The following is a 16,149-nucleotide window of genomic DNA, read 5'->3' on the forward strand; positions in this document are numbered from 1 at the left end:
ATGACTGCAACACTCAACAAAGAGCTGCAGTTAGTTTCAGAGTGGGTGGCAAGGAATAAGTTACCCCTAAATATTTCTAAAACTAAAAGCATTGTATGTGGAACAAAACACTCACTAAACCCTAAACCTAAACTAAATCTGGTAATAAATAATGTGGGAAATTGAGCAAGTTGAGATGACTAAACTGCTTGGAGTAACCCTAGATTGTAAACTGTCATGGTCAAAACATATTGATGCAGTAGTAGCTAAAATGGGGAGAAGTCTGTCCATAGTAAAGCGCTGCTCTGCATTCTTAACAACACTATCAACAAAGCAGGTCCTACAGGCCCTAGTTTTGTCGCACCTTGACTACAGTTCAGTTGTGTGGTCAGGTGCCACAAAAAAATAACTTAAGAAAATTGCAATTAGCTCAGAACAGGGCAGCACGACTGGCCCTTGGATGTACACAGAGCTAATATTAATAATATGCATGTCAATCTCTCCTGGCTGAAAGTGGAGGAGAGATTGACTTCATCGCTCCTTTTATTTATGAGAGGTATTGACATGTTGAATACACCAAGCTGTCTAAACTACTGGCACACAGCTCGGACACCCATGCATACCCCACAAGACATGCCACAAGAGGTCTCTTCACAGTCCCCAAGTCCAGAACAGACTATGGGAGGCACACAGTACTACATAGACTACATGGAATTCTATTCCACATCAAGTAACTCATGCCAGCAGTAAAATTAGATTTAAAAACAGATTTAAAAAACAGCTTATGGAACAGCAGGGACTGTGAAACAATACAAACAATGGCACAGAGACATGCATACACACACAATAACATACGCACTATACGTACACATGGATTTAGTACTGTAGATATGTGGTAGTGGTGGAGTAGGGGCCTGAGGGCACACAGTGTGTTGTGAAATCTGTGAATGTATTGTAATGTTTTTAAAATTTAGCTGGACCCCAGGAAGAGTAGCTGCTTTGGCAGCAGCTAATGGAGATCCATAATAAATACAAATACAAATGTTGTCTTGGGATGCATGTGCAGCACTGTGGTAGTTTCAAGTTTTAATGTCACATCCACAAGTACAGTGAAATGCCTTTCTTGCAAACTAAAAGATTGGTAGATAAGTCGTTATGTATTCCTACCCATGCATAACTGCTTCCTTTCTCTTTTTTCTATGACATGCTCACAAAAGAACGTCCTAATCGTAGAGGTGAGTCAACATGCTTTCCCCCCCCTTCCTCTTCTCTATTTAAGTCTGAGTGCATCCATCAAATACTCCATCACTTTCTCCATATGTTTATCCAGGCCATGGGGGAGCAGAGGACATTGCCTCATGGCTCTCAATTCTCTGTATGTAGGTCTAGGTTCTACCAGACCAGGGTTATATTCATTGGGCACCAAACAGAAGAATACAGACAAACAGGGAAGGACTATACAAACTTATCCAATAAGAAACGCTTGTTTTCGTTATCAGTTGAAAAACGTTATGGTGTGCTCTAATGAATACAACCCTGAATTGGACATGGTAAAAACTTTTTTAATTGACTGTCTCTGTCCCTTAGGGAAGTTTGATTGTCCCGTCTCAGAATTGAGTCAAGAAACTTTCCTCTCAGCAGCACAGTAATTGGGAGCCTATTATAGGTTCCTCTACATTGGGAAGGATTCTCTTTGAAATGACTGAAAGCATTACTGTCATACAATGAGTGCTTACTTTAAGCAGAGATCTTTAGAACAACCATATGAATACAGCTGTGTTCATTAGTAGTCTAAACACAAACATGGATAAAATGTACAGAATCAAAGTAAATTGCACGTATAATGGGGGAGGGGCAGTAATTGGAAGTTGGGTATGCGGTCTATCAAAATAAGCCCTCATCAAGTCCATATCCCTTCCATTTTCAATGACCCTCTTTATAGTTTGTGCAGCCCTGTTCTTTGTATTACAGAATAGGTCTTCATATTAAAAGGACATAGTCTCTCATTTCTAGTTTCAACCTCATTATTATAGGGAAATGTGTTCTATGTCATCCCCCTCACAATCTCCCACCTACACACACCAGACCTGGGTTAAGCTACTATTTCAGTTATTTCAATTACTTTTCAATATATTTCAAAACAAATATTAAAATAAGCTTTATTTGAAAAAACAAGTAGTTTAATATTTTAATTTTGGAGAATTTCTTAGACAATGTGTTAAATACTATACCTACCTTTAGGTGTAAAATAGTAAAGAATGGCTACTTCTCAGAAAGTATGTCACGTTCCTGACCTTATTTCCTTTGTTTTGTCTTTATTTAGTTGGTCAGGACGTGAGCTGGGTGGGTATAGTCTATGTTCTATGTTTCTAGGTTAGGTTTGTCTTATTGGCCTGATATGGTTCTCAATCAGAGGCAGGTGTTTTACGTTGTCTCTGATTGGGAACCATATTTAGGTTGCCTAGTTTTCACTATTGGTTTGTGGGTGATTGTTCCTGTTCGTGCGTTCATGTGTTCTATGTTCACTAGTTCAGGACTGTAGCTTCGTTGGTTTTCGTCTGTTTATTGTTTTTGTTCGTATTGAAGAAGTATTCCAATAAATATGGAAACGTACCACGCTGCGCTTTGGTCCGATCCTTGCTACACCTCTTCAGAGGAAGAAGAGGATGACAGCCGTTACAAAGTATTAAACTGTCGAGGGGTAAAACAAGGTTGTCTGCTATCGCTATATCTATTTATTATGGCCATCAAAATATTAGCTATTAAAATCAGATAATCAGTTAACAATAATATCAAGGTGCTAGAAATCCAGGGCTTAAACACAAAGGTGTCATTGTACGCTGAAGATTAATGTTTTCTTTTAAATCCACAATTTGGATCCCTCCACAGCCTCAGAGGATCTAGATAATTTGTCTTACCTCTGGATTACAATCAAATTATGATAAGTGTACTATATTACGTATTGGATCACAAAAAAATACAACTTTTACCGTGTAGTTTACAATGGCCTTTTTCCCTTTATTATTGCCATTTTTAAACAAGCCATAGAAAGTTGCTTGATATTTCAGTTTAATCGACTTGGAAAAGACTGAACAAATATTACAACAAATTGTAAATTATATCATAAATAGGACTGGTGGAGTTACTGTAGTTGGGAAGAGATTTTCGATGTACCGATTCCATGGCACATGGTTTATGAACTGATACACAAAACGACGCCGGATACAAAACTGTTTTTAAATTTAAAATTACTAAATACAATTCTTGCAAAAAATAAAATGTTAAATGGAGGATACAACCATCCCAGCTCTGCAGATTTTGCTGCGAAGTGACAATCATTAGATCACTTGTTTTGGTACTGCCCATATGTACAGTGCGTTTGGAAAGTATTCAGACCCCATTACTTTTTCCACATTCTGTAACGTTACAGCCTTATTCTAAATTGATTTAAATAGATTTTTCCCCCCTCATCAATCTATACACACAGGTTTTTAGACATTTTTGCAAATGTATATATATATATAAAAAACTATCACATTTACGTAAGTATTCTGACCCTTTACTCAGCCAAAAGTGTTGAAGCACTTTTGCCAGCGATTACAGCCTCGTGTCTTCTCGGGTATGATGCCACAAGCTTGGCACACCTGTATTTGGGTAGTTTCTCCCATTCTTCTCTGCAGATCCTCTCAAGCTCTGTCAGGTTGGATGGGGAGCGTCGCTGCACAGCTATTTTCAGGTCTCTCCAGAAATGTTTGATCAGATTCAAGTCCGGGCTCTGGCTTGGCCGCTCAAGGACATTCAGAGACTTGTCCTGAAACCACTCATGCGTTGTCTTTGCTGTGTGTTTAGGGTCAATGTCTTGTTGGAAGGTGTTTGCTCTGTTCATCTTACCCTCGATCCTGGCAGAGTCTCCCAGTCCCTGCCGCTGAAAAATATTTCCACAGCATGTAGCTGCCACCACCATGCTTCACTGTAGGGATGGTGTCATGTTCCTCCAGACGTGACACTTGACATTCAGGCCAAAGAGTTCAATCTTGGTTTCATCAGACCAGAATCCTGTTTATCATGATCTGAGAGTCCTTTATGTGCCTTCTGGCAAACTCCAAGCGGGCTGTCGTGCCTTTTACTGAGGAGTGGCTTTCGTATGGCCACTCTACCATAAAGGCTTGACTGGTGGAGTGTTGCAGAGATGGTTGTCCTTCTGGAGGGTTCTCCCATCTCCACAGAGGAGCTCTAGAGCTCTGTCAGAGTAACCGTCATGTTTTTGGTCACCTCCCTGACCAAGGCCCTTCTACCTGGATTGCTCAGTTTGGCCGGGCGGACAGCTCCAAACGTCATCCAGTTAAGAATGATGGAGTCCACTGTGTTCTTGGGGACCTTCAATGCTACAGAAATGTTTTGGTTACATTTCCCCAGATCTGTGCCGTGACACAATCGTGTCTCGGAGCTGTCCGGACAATTCCTTCGACCTCATGGCTTGGTTTTTGCTCTGACATGCACTGTCAACTGTTGGACCTTATATAGACAGGTGTCTGCCTTTTTCAAATAATGTCCAATCAATTGAATTTACCACAGGTGGACTCCAAGTTGTAGAAACATCTCAAGGATGATCAATGGAAACAGGATGCACCTGAGCTCAATTTTTCTCATAGCAAAGGGTCTGAATACTTATGTAAATAAGGTATCTGTTTTCTATTTTATATACATTTTGCAAAAAATTCTATAAACCAGTTTTCATTTGTCAATATGGGGTATTGTGTGTAGATTGATGAGGGAAAAAATTATTTAATCCATTTTAGCATAAGGCTGTAACAGAACAACATGTGGAAAAGGGGAACGGGTCTGAATACTTTCCGAATGCGCACGGTAGCTTGTTTTTGGTCGCAGGTTTAGGAATGGCTGAAGAATTACAACATTTACCTTGAGCTTGCTGCAAATATCACTGCTGAGTGATTTGAAAAGTCTTTAAAAAGTCATAGTTAATCGATCAATAGTATAATAATACTCTTAGGAAAACATTTTATCTTTAATTTACAATCTGTAGAAACTTTTAGAATACAAAGGTTCAGAACCTTTGTGAAACATCACAGCACACTTGAAAAATATATAGCTAATAGAAGAAATCAAAACTGGATGGTGTTCAGAGATGAGGTAGGGGCTGAAGGGAGATGTAGGGTGTAATAATAAAGAAGGAAAATATATAAAAAATACACTACCGGTCAAAAGTTTTAGGACACCTACTCATTCAAGGGTTTTTCTTTATTTGTAATATTATTGTCACACCCTGGCCTCTGTTATATTGATTTTCTTTATTAGTTTAGTTAGGTCAGGGTGTGACATGGGGGATGTTTGTGTGTTTTTTCTAGTTTAGGGTGTGTGTATTGTTTAGGGGGTTTTGTAGTAGGTATGGGGTAGTGTTCAGTGTAGGTGTTTAGGATAGTCTATGGTTGCCTGATTTGGTTCTCAATCAGAGACAGCTGTTTATTGTTGTCTCTGATTGGGAGCCATATTTAAGGCAGCCATAGGCTTTAGGTGTTTGTGGGTAATTGTCTATGTTGTACGTTTGTAGCTTGTGTTTGCACTTACGTCTATAGCTTCACGATCGTTTGTTGTTTTGTTTTGTAAAAGTGTTCGTTTCGTGTTTCGTCATCTTTAATAAAAGAAGATGTCTTCATATCCCGCTGCACCTTGGTCCGCTTATTATGACGATCGTGACAGAATTACCCACCAACAAAGGATCAAGCAGCGGGGTAACGGGAGAAAGCAACAGGACCCACCTACACAGGATTTCTGGACATGGGAGGAAATACTGGACGGTAAAGGGCCATGGGCTCAACATGGAGAATATCGCCGCCCTCGTGAAGAGCTGGAGGCAGCTAAAGCCGAGAGGCGGCGGTATGAGGAGGCAGCACGGAAACAGGAGAAGGATCTGGGCTACACTACGTGGGAAGAGATCGACAGATGGGCGATCGACCCTAAGAGAGTGCCGGAGCCCGCCTGGGATTCTCTGGCGCAGTGCGAGGAGGGATACCGGCGAATGGAGGCAGCACGGCGAAACGGTAGGAAGCCCAAGAGACATCCCAAAAAAATTCTTGGGGAGGGGCATTTGGAGCAGTCGGCGAAGTTGAGGGGTGAGTCTGAGATTGTCGAGGATTTATTGGACAGATTGGAGGAGAGTGAACGAAGGGGAGATTATGAGACATTTGAGGAGTTGTTGACGAAATTGGAGGAGAGTGAAGAGAGAGAGAGCTGTTGATTTGGCAGAGTATGCATGGCATTCTCCCTGAGGAGCGTGTTAGCTGTCCGATGCCACCTGTGTCAGTTCCTCGTACTCAGCCTGAAACTTGTGTTAAAGTTCCGGAAGATTTGATGCCGGCTATACACACCAGGTTTCCAGTACATCTTTACAACCCGGTGTGTCCTGTTCCTGCTTCTTGCACTCATCCTGAGATGCGTGTCCCCAGCCCGGTACCACCAGTTCCTCCTCCACACACTAGCCCTATGGTGCGTGTCTCCAGTCCATTACCACCAGTACCGGCACCACGCACCAAGCCTCCTGTGCGTCTCCAGAGTCCTGTTCCTCCTCCACGCACTAGTCCTATGGTGCGTGTCTCCAGCCCATTACCACCAGTACCGGCACCACGCACCAAGCCTCCTGTGCGTCTCCAGAGTCCTGTGCGTCCTGTTGCTGCTCCCCGCACTAGTCCTGAGATGCGTGTCTCCAGCCCGGTACCACCAGTGCCGGCACCACGCACTAGGCCTAATGTGCGTCTCCAGGGTCCAGTATGCCCTGTTCCTTCTCCCCGCACTAGCCTTCAGGTGCGTGTCCCCAGCCCGGTACCACCAGTTCCGGCACCACGCATCAAGCCTCATGTGCGTCTCCAGAGCCCTGCACGCACTGATCTTTCTCCCCGCACTCGCCCTGAGGTGCGTGCCCTCAGCCCGGTACCACCAGTCCCGGTACCACGCACCAGTCCTATAGTGCGCCTCGAGAACTCAGTGTGCCCTGTTACTGCTCCCCGCACTAGCCTTGAGGTGCGTGTCTCCAGTCCGGTACCACCAGTTCCGGCACCACGCACCAAGCCTCATGTGCGTCTCCAGAGCCCTGTACGCACTGATCCTTCTCCTCGCACTCGCCCTGAGGTGCGTGCCCTCAGCCCGGTACCACCAGTCCCGGTACCACGCACCAGTCCTATAGTGCGCCTCGAGAACTCAGTGTGCCCTGTTCCTGCTCCCCGCACTAGCCTGAAGGTGCGTGTCTTTAGCCCGGTACCTCCAGTTCCGGTACCACGCATCAGGCCTACAGTGCGTCTCAGCCGGCCAGAGTCTGCCGTCTGTCCAGCGGCGCCTGAACTGCCCGTCTGCCCAACGGCGCCTGAACTGCCCGTCTGTCCAACGGCGCCTGAACTGCCCGTCTGCCCAACGGCGCCTGAACTGCCCGTCTGCCCAACGGCGCCTGAACTGCCCGTCTGCCCAACGGCGCCTGAACTGCCCGTCTGCCCAACGGCGCCTGAACTGCCCGTCTGCCCAACGGCGCCTGAACTGCCCGTCTGCCCAACGCCGTCTGAACTGTCCGTCTGCCAAGCGCCGCATGAACTGCCCGTCTGTACTGAGCCTTCAAAGCCGCCCGTCTGTACTGAGCCTGCAAAGCCGCCCGTCTGCCATGAGCCTTCAGAGCCGTCCGCCAGACAGGAGCCGCTAGAGCTTTCCGCCAGACAGGAGCCGCTAGAGCCTTCCGCCAGACAGGGTCAGCCAGAGCCTTCTGCCAGACAGGGTCAGCCAGAGCCTTCCGCCAGACAGGATCAGCCAGAGCCTTCCGCCAGACAGGATCAGCCAGAGCCTTCCGCTAGACAGGATCAGCCAGAGCCTTCCGCCAGACAGGATCAGCCAGAGCCGTCAGCGAGCCATGACCAGCCAGAGCCGTCAGCGAGCCATGACCAGCCAGAGCCGTCAGCGAGCCATGACCAGCCAGAGCCGTCAGCGAGCCATGACCAGCCAGAGCCGTCAGTCAGCCAGGATCTGCCAGAGCCGCCAGTCAGCCAGGATCTGCCAGAGCCGCCAGCCAGCCAGGATCTGCCAGAGCCGTCAGCCAGCCAGGATCCGCCAGAGCCAGCCAGCCAGGATCCGCCAGAGCCGTCAGCCAGCCAGGATCCGCCAGAGCCGTCAGCCAGCCAGGATCCGCCAGAGCCGTCAGCCAGCCAGGATCCGCCAGAGCCGTCAGCCAGCCAGGATCCGCCAGAGCCGTCAGCCAGCCAGGATCTGCCAGAGCCGTCAGTCAGCCAGGATCCGCCAGAGCCGTCAGTCAGCCAGGATCCGCCAGAGTCGTCAGTCAGCCAGGATCCGCCTGAGCTGCCCTCCAGTCATGAGCTGCCCTCCAGTCATGAGCTGCCCTCCAGTCATGAGCTGCCTTCCAGTCATGAGCTGCCTTCCAGTCATGAGCTGCCTTCCAGTCATGAGCTGCCCTCCAGTCATGAGCTGCCCTACAGTCATGAGCTGCCCTACAGTCATGAGCTGCCCCTCAGTCCGGAGCTGCCCCTCAGTCCGGAGCTGCCCCTCAGTCCGGAGCTGCCCCTCAGTCCGGAGCTGCCCCTCAGTCCGGAGCTGCCCCTCCGTCCAGTGGCGCCCTCTGGGATGGTATTCAGTCCGGGACTCGCCGTTCCAAAGGCGCCACCAAAGCGGTTAGTGGCTATGGTGGAGGGGGGTCCACGTCCCGCACCCGAGCCGCCACCATAGGAAGGCCCACCCGGACCCTCCCCTTCTGTGTCAGGTTTTGCGGCCGGAGTCCGCACCTTTGAGGGGGGGGGTACTGTCACACCCTGGCCTCTGTTATATTGATTTTCTTTATTAGTTTAGTTAGGTCAGGGTGTGACATGGGGGATGTTTGTGTGTTTTTTCTAGTTTAGGGTGTGTGTATTGTTTAGGGGGTTTTGTAGTAGGTATGGGGTAGTGTTCAGTGTAGGTGTTTAGGAGAGTCTATGGTTGCCTGATTTGGTTCTCAATCAGAGACAGCTGTTTATTGTTGTCTCTGATTGGGAGCCATATTTAAGGCAGCCATAGGCTTTAGGTGTTTGTGGGTAATTGTCTATGTTGTACGTTTGTAGCTTGTGTTTGCACTTACGTCTATAGCTTCACGATCGTTTGTTGTTTTGTTTTGTAAAAGTGTTCGTTTCGTGTTTCGTCATCTTTAATAAAAGAAGATGTCTTCATATCCCGCTGCACCTTGGTCCGCTTATTATGACGATCGTGACAATTATCTACATTGTACAATAATAGTGAAGATATCAAAACTATGAAATAACACATATGGAATCATGTAGTAACCAAAAAGGTGTTAAACAAATCAAAATATATTTTATATTTTAGTTTCTTCAAATAGCCACTCTTTGCCTTGATGACAGCTTTGCACACTCTTGGCATTCTCTCAACCATCTTCACCTGGAATGCTTTTCCAACAGTGTTAAAGGAGTTCCCACATATGCTGAGCAGTTGTTGCCTGCTTTTCCTTCACTCTGCGTTCCAACTCATCCCAAACCATCTCAATTTGGTTGAAGCCGGGTGATTGTGGAGGCCAGGTCATCTGATGCAGCACTCCATAACTTTCCTTCTTGGTAAAATAGCCCTTACACAGCCTGGAGGTGTGTTGGGTCATTGTCCTGTTGGAAAACAAATGGTAGTCCTACTAAGCGCAAACCAGATGGGAGGCCGTATCGCTGCAGAATGCTGTGGTAGCAATGCTGGTTAAGTGTGCCTTAATTCTAAATAAATCACAGACAGTGTCACCAGCAAAGCACCCCCACACCATAACACCACCTCCTCCATGCTTTACGGTGGGAAATACACATGCAGAGATCATCCGTTCACCCACACCGCGTCTTACAAAGACACTGTGATTGGAACAAAAAATCTCAAATTTGGACTCCAAACCAAAGGACAAATTTCCAAGGGTGGCTGTATGAATCTCAAATCTAAAATATATTTTGATTTGTTTACTACATGATTCCATATGTGTTATTTCATAGTTTTGATGTCTTAACTATTATTCTACAATGTAGAAAATAGTAATAAATAAATAAAAACCCTTGAATGAGTAGGTGTTCTAAAACTTTTGATGGTAGTGCATATATTTAACAGAAAATATATGGGGGGTTGAAAATGATGCAGACAATTATTTTGATAAAAGCCACAATCTATCTGCAGTATTAAAGCTGATCTACCCCTAAAAAATATTGGAATGTATTTGGAAATACACAAATACATTGACTCAAATACAGGGGAGTGTATTTGAAAATAGTATTCAAAATAACTATTTGAAAATACAATTTGGGCGACTTTGGTTTTTAGAAAAAAACATTGACATTCTGAAATAAAAGTAAGTGTTTTGGGTTGTGTATTTGAACCTAGATCTGACATGCACACACACACACACACACACACACACACACACACACACACACACACACACACACACACACACACACACACACACACACACACACACACACACACACACACACACACACACACACACACACACAGAACAATGAAGAAGGGTGGCTATGTGTCAGATTATGAATAAAGGGGCCACACAATAGAGCAGTGATCAGCTGACATAAACAAAGTCAGACAACAAGACACCAGCTTGGATCCGTGCCAGAACTCTGGGAACCATAACAGCCTACCCCTCCACCCCAAACCGATGACTGAAACCACCAGTTTCACTAGAGGTGTTCATGATGAGATGGGTTTCAGTCTAACCTTGGGTCACACTTTGGTTGTCCTCTCTTTCACTGTGGGCTCAGACTGCTCAGTGGGAACGGGGCTATACACTCAGTGTACACACACACTCTTGCACGCATGCACACACACACACATGTATTTTTTAAAGCACTCTTATTTGTTTTGTTAGTGTGAAATACCAGTGAGCTCTCAGCTTGGTGTATCTTTGATTTTGAGTGTTGACAGCTAGTCACATAGTCCTGCTGCTACAGTTGTTTTGTGTTTGTTGTCCTCCACAGGCTATTGTAGACACAGGCAAGACAATGAAGACTCTCCTAAAACACGTGGAGGCCTTCAGGCCCAAGATGATCAAAGTAGCAGGGTGAGTCCTGGCATAAAACCACTAACACCACAACAGACCAGGTGACCTACGCTTAGTCACTCAATTCCATCTTTCCAGTCTAGACAGAAGAAATGAGCAGAGTTTCATTGTGCTACAGGTAGGGATATTGGGGATGTTACATGCTTGTGTTGCGTGTGCCTCCTGTGTTCTGTTTCAGTTTGCTGGTGAAGAGAGTGCCAAACAGTTCAGGATGTCTCCCAGATTGTATGTAGCAGTTCTATCCATTTTGCTTTTATGTTTTCATTATTATATGTCCATGTAAGAATTATTTACTCATCTTATATTACCTGTAACATGACCAATTACAGGTAATAGCTCAGTTTTAAATGGTCTGTTCACAAACAGGTTTGTTTGTTGTGTTTTGGGAACATTGCTGCAGTGCTAATCCTTCTGCCACATCTCTTCTATTTCAGATGTTGGTTTTGAGATACCCAATCGTTTTGTAGTTGGATATGCCTTGGACTACAATGAGTATTTCAGAGACCTCAATGTAAGTTCTTCTTTATTCAAAACTGATTTTAATGTCAGTGATGTACTTCACTGGGTCCTCATTCACCGCCCTGATTGGCTGATGGGATGTCTAGAGCACAACCCTCTTACCCAGATGAACAGTCATTGGTCTATTATAATCTGATTGCATTCTAACTTCATCATGTGGGCCAAAAGTTCCATCCCATCTCAACAGGCTGAAATTCCAGAATTTTCTTTTAAACAGCTCTTACAGAAAAAGGGCATTATCATAATTTTCACAATTTCAGAGTGTTATTTCGACCTCAAAGTGTGGGAATATCATAATAAAAAAACAGGAATCTATTTTTAACTGCACTGCTCCTTTAAAGCGCAGTGATATTTGTCATATGACTTCCTTTTCCCTCAGCATATCTGTGTGATCAGTGAAAGCGGGAAGCTGAAATACAAGGTCTAAGAAGTGATGTTTATAGGATTCTGCAGAGGAAGTGTTTCCACAAGAAGCTTGGACACTTCCCATGAGAGGCCATGCAGTAACAACGGTTATCAAACCCAAAGACCCTCACTCTTTGCTGGTTGCCACACCTCAGGGCCTACCCATAGACCATTGGACTCGTTGCATAATAATTAGAACCTCCATAGTTATTTTTATAACAAAGCTGTGAACCTGTGATGTACTGTTACAATGTTCATGAAACCTGTCTGTGTTGATGAAAAATATATAATGAACAGACATTTTTATGTAGAATTTGTAGCCATCAATGTTTCAGTTTAGTGACATTTGTTTATCTCAACTTACTGCTACTGTATTTTGTGGGACACATTTCGCCCATGTAAAAGTGGGCACCGTCCGGTAGATTGAATTTTAAAAATACAATAATAATAATAATAATGTTTTATCGTCACATACATCAGATAGGGGCAGTGAAATGTGTTGTTTTACAGGGTCAGCCATAGTACTGCGCCCCTGGAGGCAATTAGGGTTAAGTTCCTTGCTGAAGGGCACATTGACCGATGCCATTTGTTCATATGAATTCCTACTGTCCATTTCATTCAAATTCAGCTGCTTTTCTGATAAAAGGGAATTGCACTGTATTGTGAGGAGAATGTATTTCACCGCCATTGGTCATCTCATTAATTATTTAATAAACTTAAATTAACCTATGCTGTATAACAGGGTATGAGACATTGCAATGAGGTTTGATCTTTCTGTATAGTAAATAGTGTCTTTTTGTATGCTTTTGATAATATACTGTAGAGGTTCTCACAAGATAGAAATCCACTGTACACGTCTCCCTGAGGCCTAGTTTTTTTTTTTACATAAAGTTCTGAAGTCTTACTTTATTCAACCAAAATGATCTTGTGATGAGCATTAATGTAGTATTACCATAGTCATGGCATATTTAATATCCCTGAGATACTATTACATGACAACACAACTCTAAAATTGTTGTCCTCATTTTCTGTCCCTAGACAAACAAGGAGTCATTCTACACTGAGTATAGCAAACATTAGGAACACCATGAGTTGCATGGACTACAATGTGTCGAAAGTGTTCTACAGGGATGCTGGCCCATGTTGACTTCAATGCATTACAAACCAGTGTGCCTGGCACCTACCATACCCCATTCAAAGGCCCTTCTCTTGTTTTGACCATTCACCATCTGATGTCACACACACACACAATCCATGTCTCAAGGCTTAAAAATATGTTTCCTCCCCTTCATCTTCACTGATTGAAATGGATTTAACAAGTGACATCAATAAGGGATCATAGCTTTCACCTCAGTCTATGTCATGGAAAGAGCAGGGGTTCTTTATTTTTTCTCCCAATTTCAATTATGATCTTGTCTCATCGCTGCAACTCCCCAACGGGCTTGGGAGAGGCAAAGGACGAGTCATGCGTCCTCCGAAACATGACCCGCCAAATCACATTTCTTAACACCCATCCACTTAACCTGGAAGCCAGCAGCACCAATGTGTCGGAGGAAATACCTTTTAACTGACGACCAGAGTCAGCCTGCAGGCGCCCGGCCCGCCACAAGGAGTCACTAGAGCGCATTGAGCCAAGTAAAGCCCTCCCGCCCAAACCCTCAACTAACCTGGACGACGCTGGGCCAATTGTGAGCCGCCCTATGGGACTCCCGGTCACGGTCGGTTGTGACAGCCTGGGATCACAAACCCAGGTCTGTAGTGACACCTCAAGCACTGCGATGCAGCTGCGCCACTCGGGTGGCCCAGAGCAAGTGTTCTTAATGTTTTGTATACTCAGTGTATTTTCCCAGTGCTTTGGTCATAAGTACCTGGTCCTACTGGAAGCCTTTTAGAGTTCTGGTTTCTCACCTTGTAGTGGTGAAGTGGGTCAAAGAGACATCTTTACAAGGTTTGAACTTTGAACTCACCTCAGTATAATTTGACCAGGTAAATGCACTGAAAAACTAGGTTAGTGACAGAAAGACTAGATACTCAAAGGACCAAAAGTGAGCAAGTTGTGTGTGAACTGCAGGGCCCTTTGTATACACCTGACACATGATTCCACTGTGTTTGAGAAGCAAGACAAGCATCGTTATAAAAACAAACAGTTTTGGTCTGTTTACCTGTTAGTGAACTAACTCTTATTGTATTCGATAAGTGATGGCATCTCCATATAAAACTGAGCCATCTGAGATTACTCTAGGCCATACCTCCTCCAGATATTTATTATTTTGGTTACATCATGTTTCTTACACCTCTAAAATACAGCCGACATGCCCTGTGTATTCACTCTTTAGCTATATAAGAATGCTTTCTAACCACCACTGCCCGTGGCAGAACAGTTGGAAGTAGAACTCATAGCCGTTGGAAGTAGAACTGGCCAGGGCAACATTGTGAAAGTCCCCTGGCCAGGATGACCTCCTTGACAAAGGTCACCAATCCCAGGAACAGGTGGCCCCTTCTGTTGGGAGGAATGAATGGGACATTTGTCTTGGCCTTGAAAACACAGCAGTTTTTAGTCCCTCCTTTCTGGTTTATGTGTGTACGTGTGTGCAAGTGTGTGAGTATGCGTAAAATGTAACAAACCACAACACAGACCATGTAATTTGAATTCCGCACTGATCTAACCAAACAGATCGAAGTACTAAATGTTAAACTAGCGCCAATGTCAAATTACCAAAAAAAAGCAGAACAGCAAAACATTAACCTAAAATGCTGTAATTCCAGTATAATTCAGTCGGCGAGCCCAGCCAGCGTATGCCAGATTTTACTGTGGAGAAAAACCAGAGGGTAATGATGATTGTGTTGATGATTATGGTGGGTAGGGGGAACTGTGCATGCCTCTCTCTCATTCTCTTTTTCTCTCATACAGTGGGAATACACATTCCACCGCCACTGCTATACACATGCCAAACCCTTCTCACCCCACTTTGAACTAGCCATCATGTGACTCTTGTAATCTAGCCAAGCAGTTGCTGTTGTATGAGTGTTTGTGTGTGATAGAGAGATGCCGACAGACACAGGGTGGCTCACAGTTGAGTAGTTTGACCAGCATTGATGTCAGATACAAGCAGCACAAACTGGGAAGTTATCTTGAGGTTTTATAAAAACTTTTCAAATCAAACTTTTCAAAGTGATCATGTTGCAACAGGCAGATTTCAGAACTATTTTATCCCCGTTTATTTATTTTTTTGAAAATCCCAAAAGTTTCTGCATCATTGGAATAACAAAAACACAACCTTTGTGGATGAGGTTCTCTTGCGACTTTGTAATGAGTTATACGATTGGTCAAGTTTAAAAGCGGAAGTTACTACATTGATTGTGATTGGCGCTGGCGAAAGGAGGATGATCTTTGGGATTCGGGAACGGTGGAAGCAAAATTCCAATTTCCAGCAGCCGCGTGTGTCTCCCTGGAGTTGGGCTGGGATACTTTGCAAACAACTGTGTATTTCGTGAGGATATTGAAATATGATCGAAACTTCTACAGGACCAAAAGATTTTTGTATTTTTTTAAATGGGAAATAAATACGTTCCAACACAGTATGTAACGTCGCTTTTCACAACAGGTAGGTTGCCCCATTATTAGCATGCTAGCTAGTAGTTAACCTCACATTGCACCGATAGGCAGTTTTTTTATTATTATTATCGCCAACGACAAACTACTGAAGAATAGTTAGCTAAACTGGTTCCACATAAGGTTGGAAAGTTTCTTAGTTACATTACAAGGTTACACTTACGAGAACCTTGGTGTATCGTGTTATGTAATTTTAACGTTCACTCACCCCACAACGAAGTTGTTTGTTGAAGAAAACTTTGTTTGATTTAGTATTGATCAGAGCCAGCTAAAGTTAGCAGGTTAGCTGCTTCAAGTTAGCTGTGTGATGGCAGAAGGAACATCGGCGACCAACGACATGCCTGTCTTTTGTTTGCCACTATTTTATACTTGATCTGATTAGAAAATAAGTTCACAGTTAGCATGGTGACCAGTGAAATACGTTAGCCAGCTAGTTCATATATTTTCTTTCTCGTTATATTGTTAACCGAATAGGAGAACAACCTACTACTTTTGTATTCATTCTGTAAGAACTTGGTTGCATCGAAGCTAGAGA

At 44.3% G+C, this 16,149-nt stretch overlaps 2 protein-coding genes across 4 annotated transcripts in view; both read left to right on the top strand.

The window, feature by feature from the left end:
* LOC120055559 (hypoxanthine-guanine phosphoribosyltransferase-like) overlaps positions 1-12,292 on the top strand; it is a 45,756-nt gene extending 33,464 nt beyond the window's left edge. For both annotated transcript variants that reach the window (XM_039003433.1, XM_039003432.1), the window contains exons 5-9: positions 1,197-1,214; positions 10,995-11,077; positions 11,256-11,302; positions 11,512-11,588; positions 11,976-12,292. In XM_039003433.1, coding sequence (XP_038859361.1) covers positions 1,197-1,214; positions 10,995-11,077; positions 11,256-11,302; positions 11,512-11,588; positions 11,976-12,023 — 273 coding nt within the window. In that variant the 3' untranslated portion in view covers positions 12,024-12,292. The remainder of the gene's footprint in view (positions 1-1,196; positions 1,215-10,994; positions 11,078-11,255; positions 11,303-11,511; positions 11,589-11,975) is intronic.
* Positions 12,293-15,363: 3,071 nt separating this feature from the next.
* The window catches only part of LOC120055908 (rho GTPase-activating protein 21-like), a 74,134-nt gene continuing 73,348 nt past the window's right edge, over positions 15,364-16,149 (top strand). Inside the window, exon 1 of one of the 2 annotated variants that reach the window (XM_039003950.1) lies at positions 15,364-15,606. The gene's annotated coding sequence lies outside the window, so the exon portion shown is untranslated. The remainder of the gene's footprint in view (positions 15,607-16,149) is intronic. The other variant, XM_039003952.1, reaches the window with a different exon arrangement.

This window comes from Salvelinus namaycush, chromosome 11 (assembly GCF_016432855.1).
Source record: "Salvelinus namaycush isolate Seneca chromosome 11, SaNama_1.0, whole genome shotgun sequence".
Classification (NCBI taxonomy): Eukaryota; Metazoa; Chordata; class Actinopteri; order Salmoniformes; family Salmonidae; genus Salvelinus; species Salvelinus namaycush.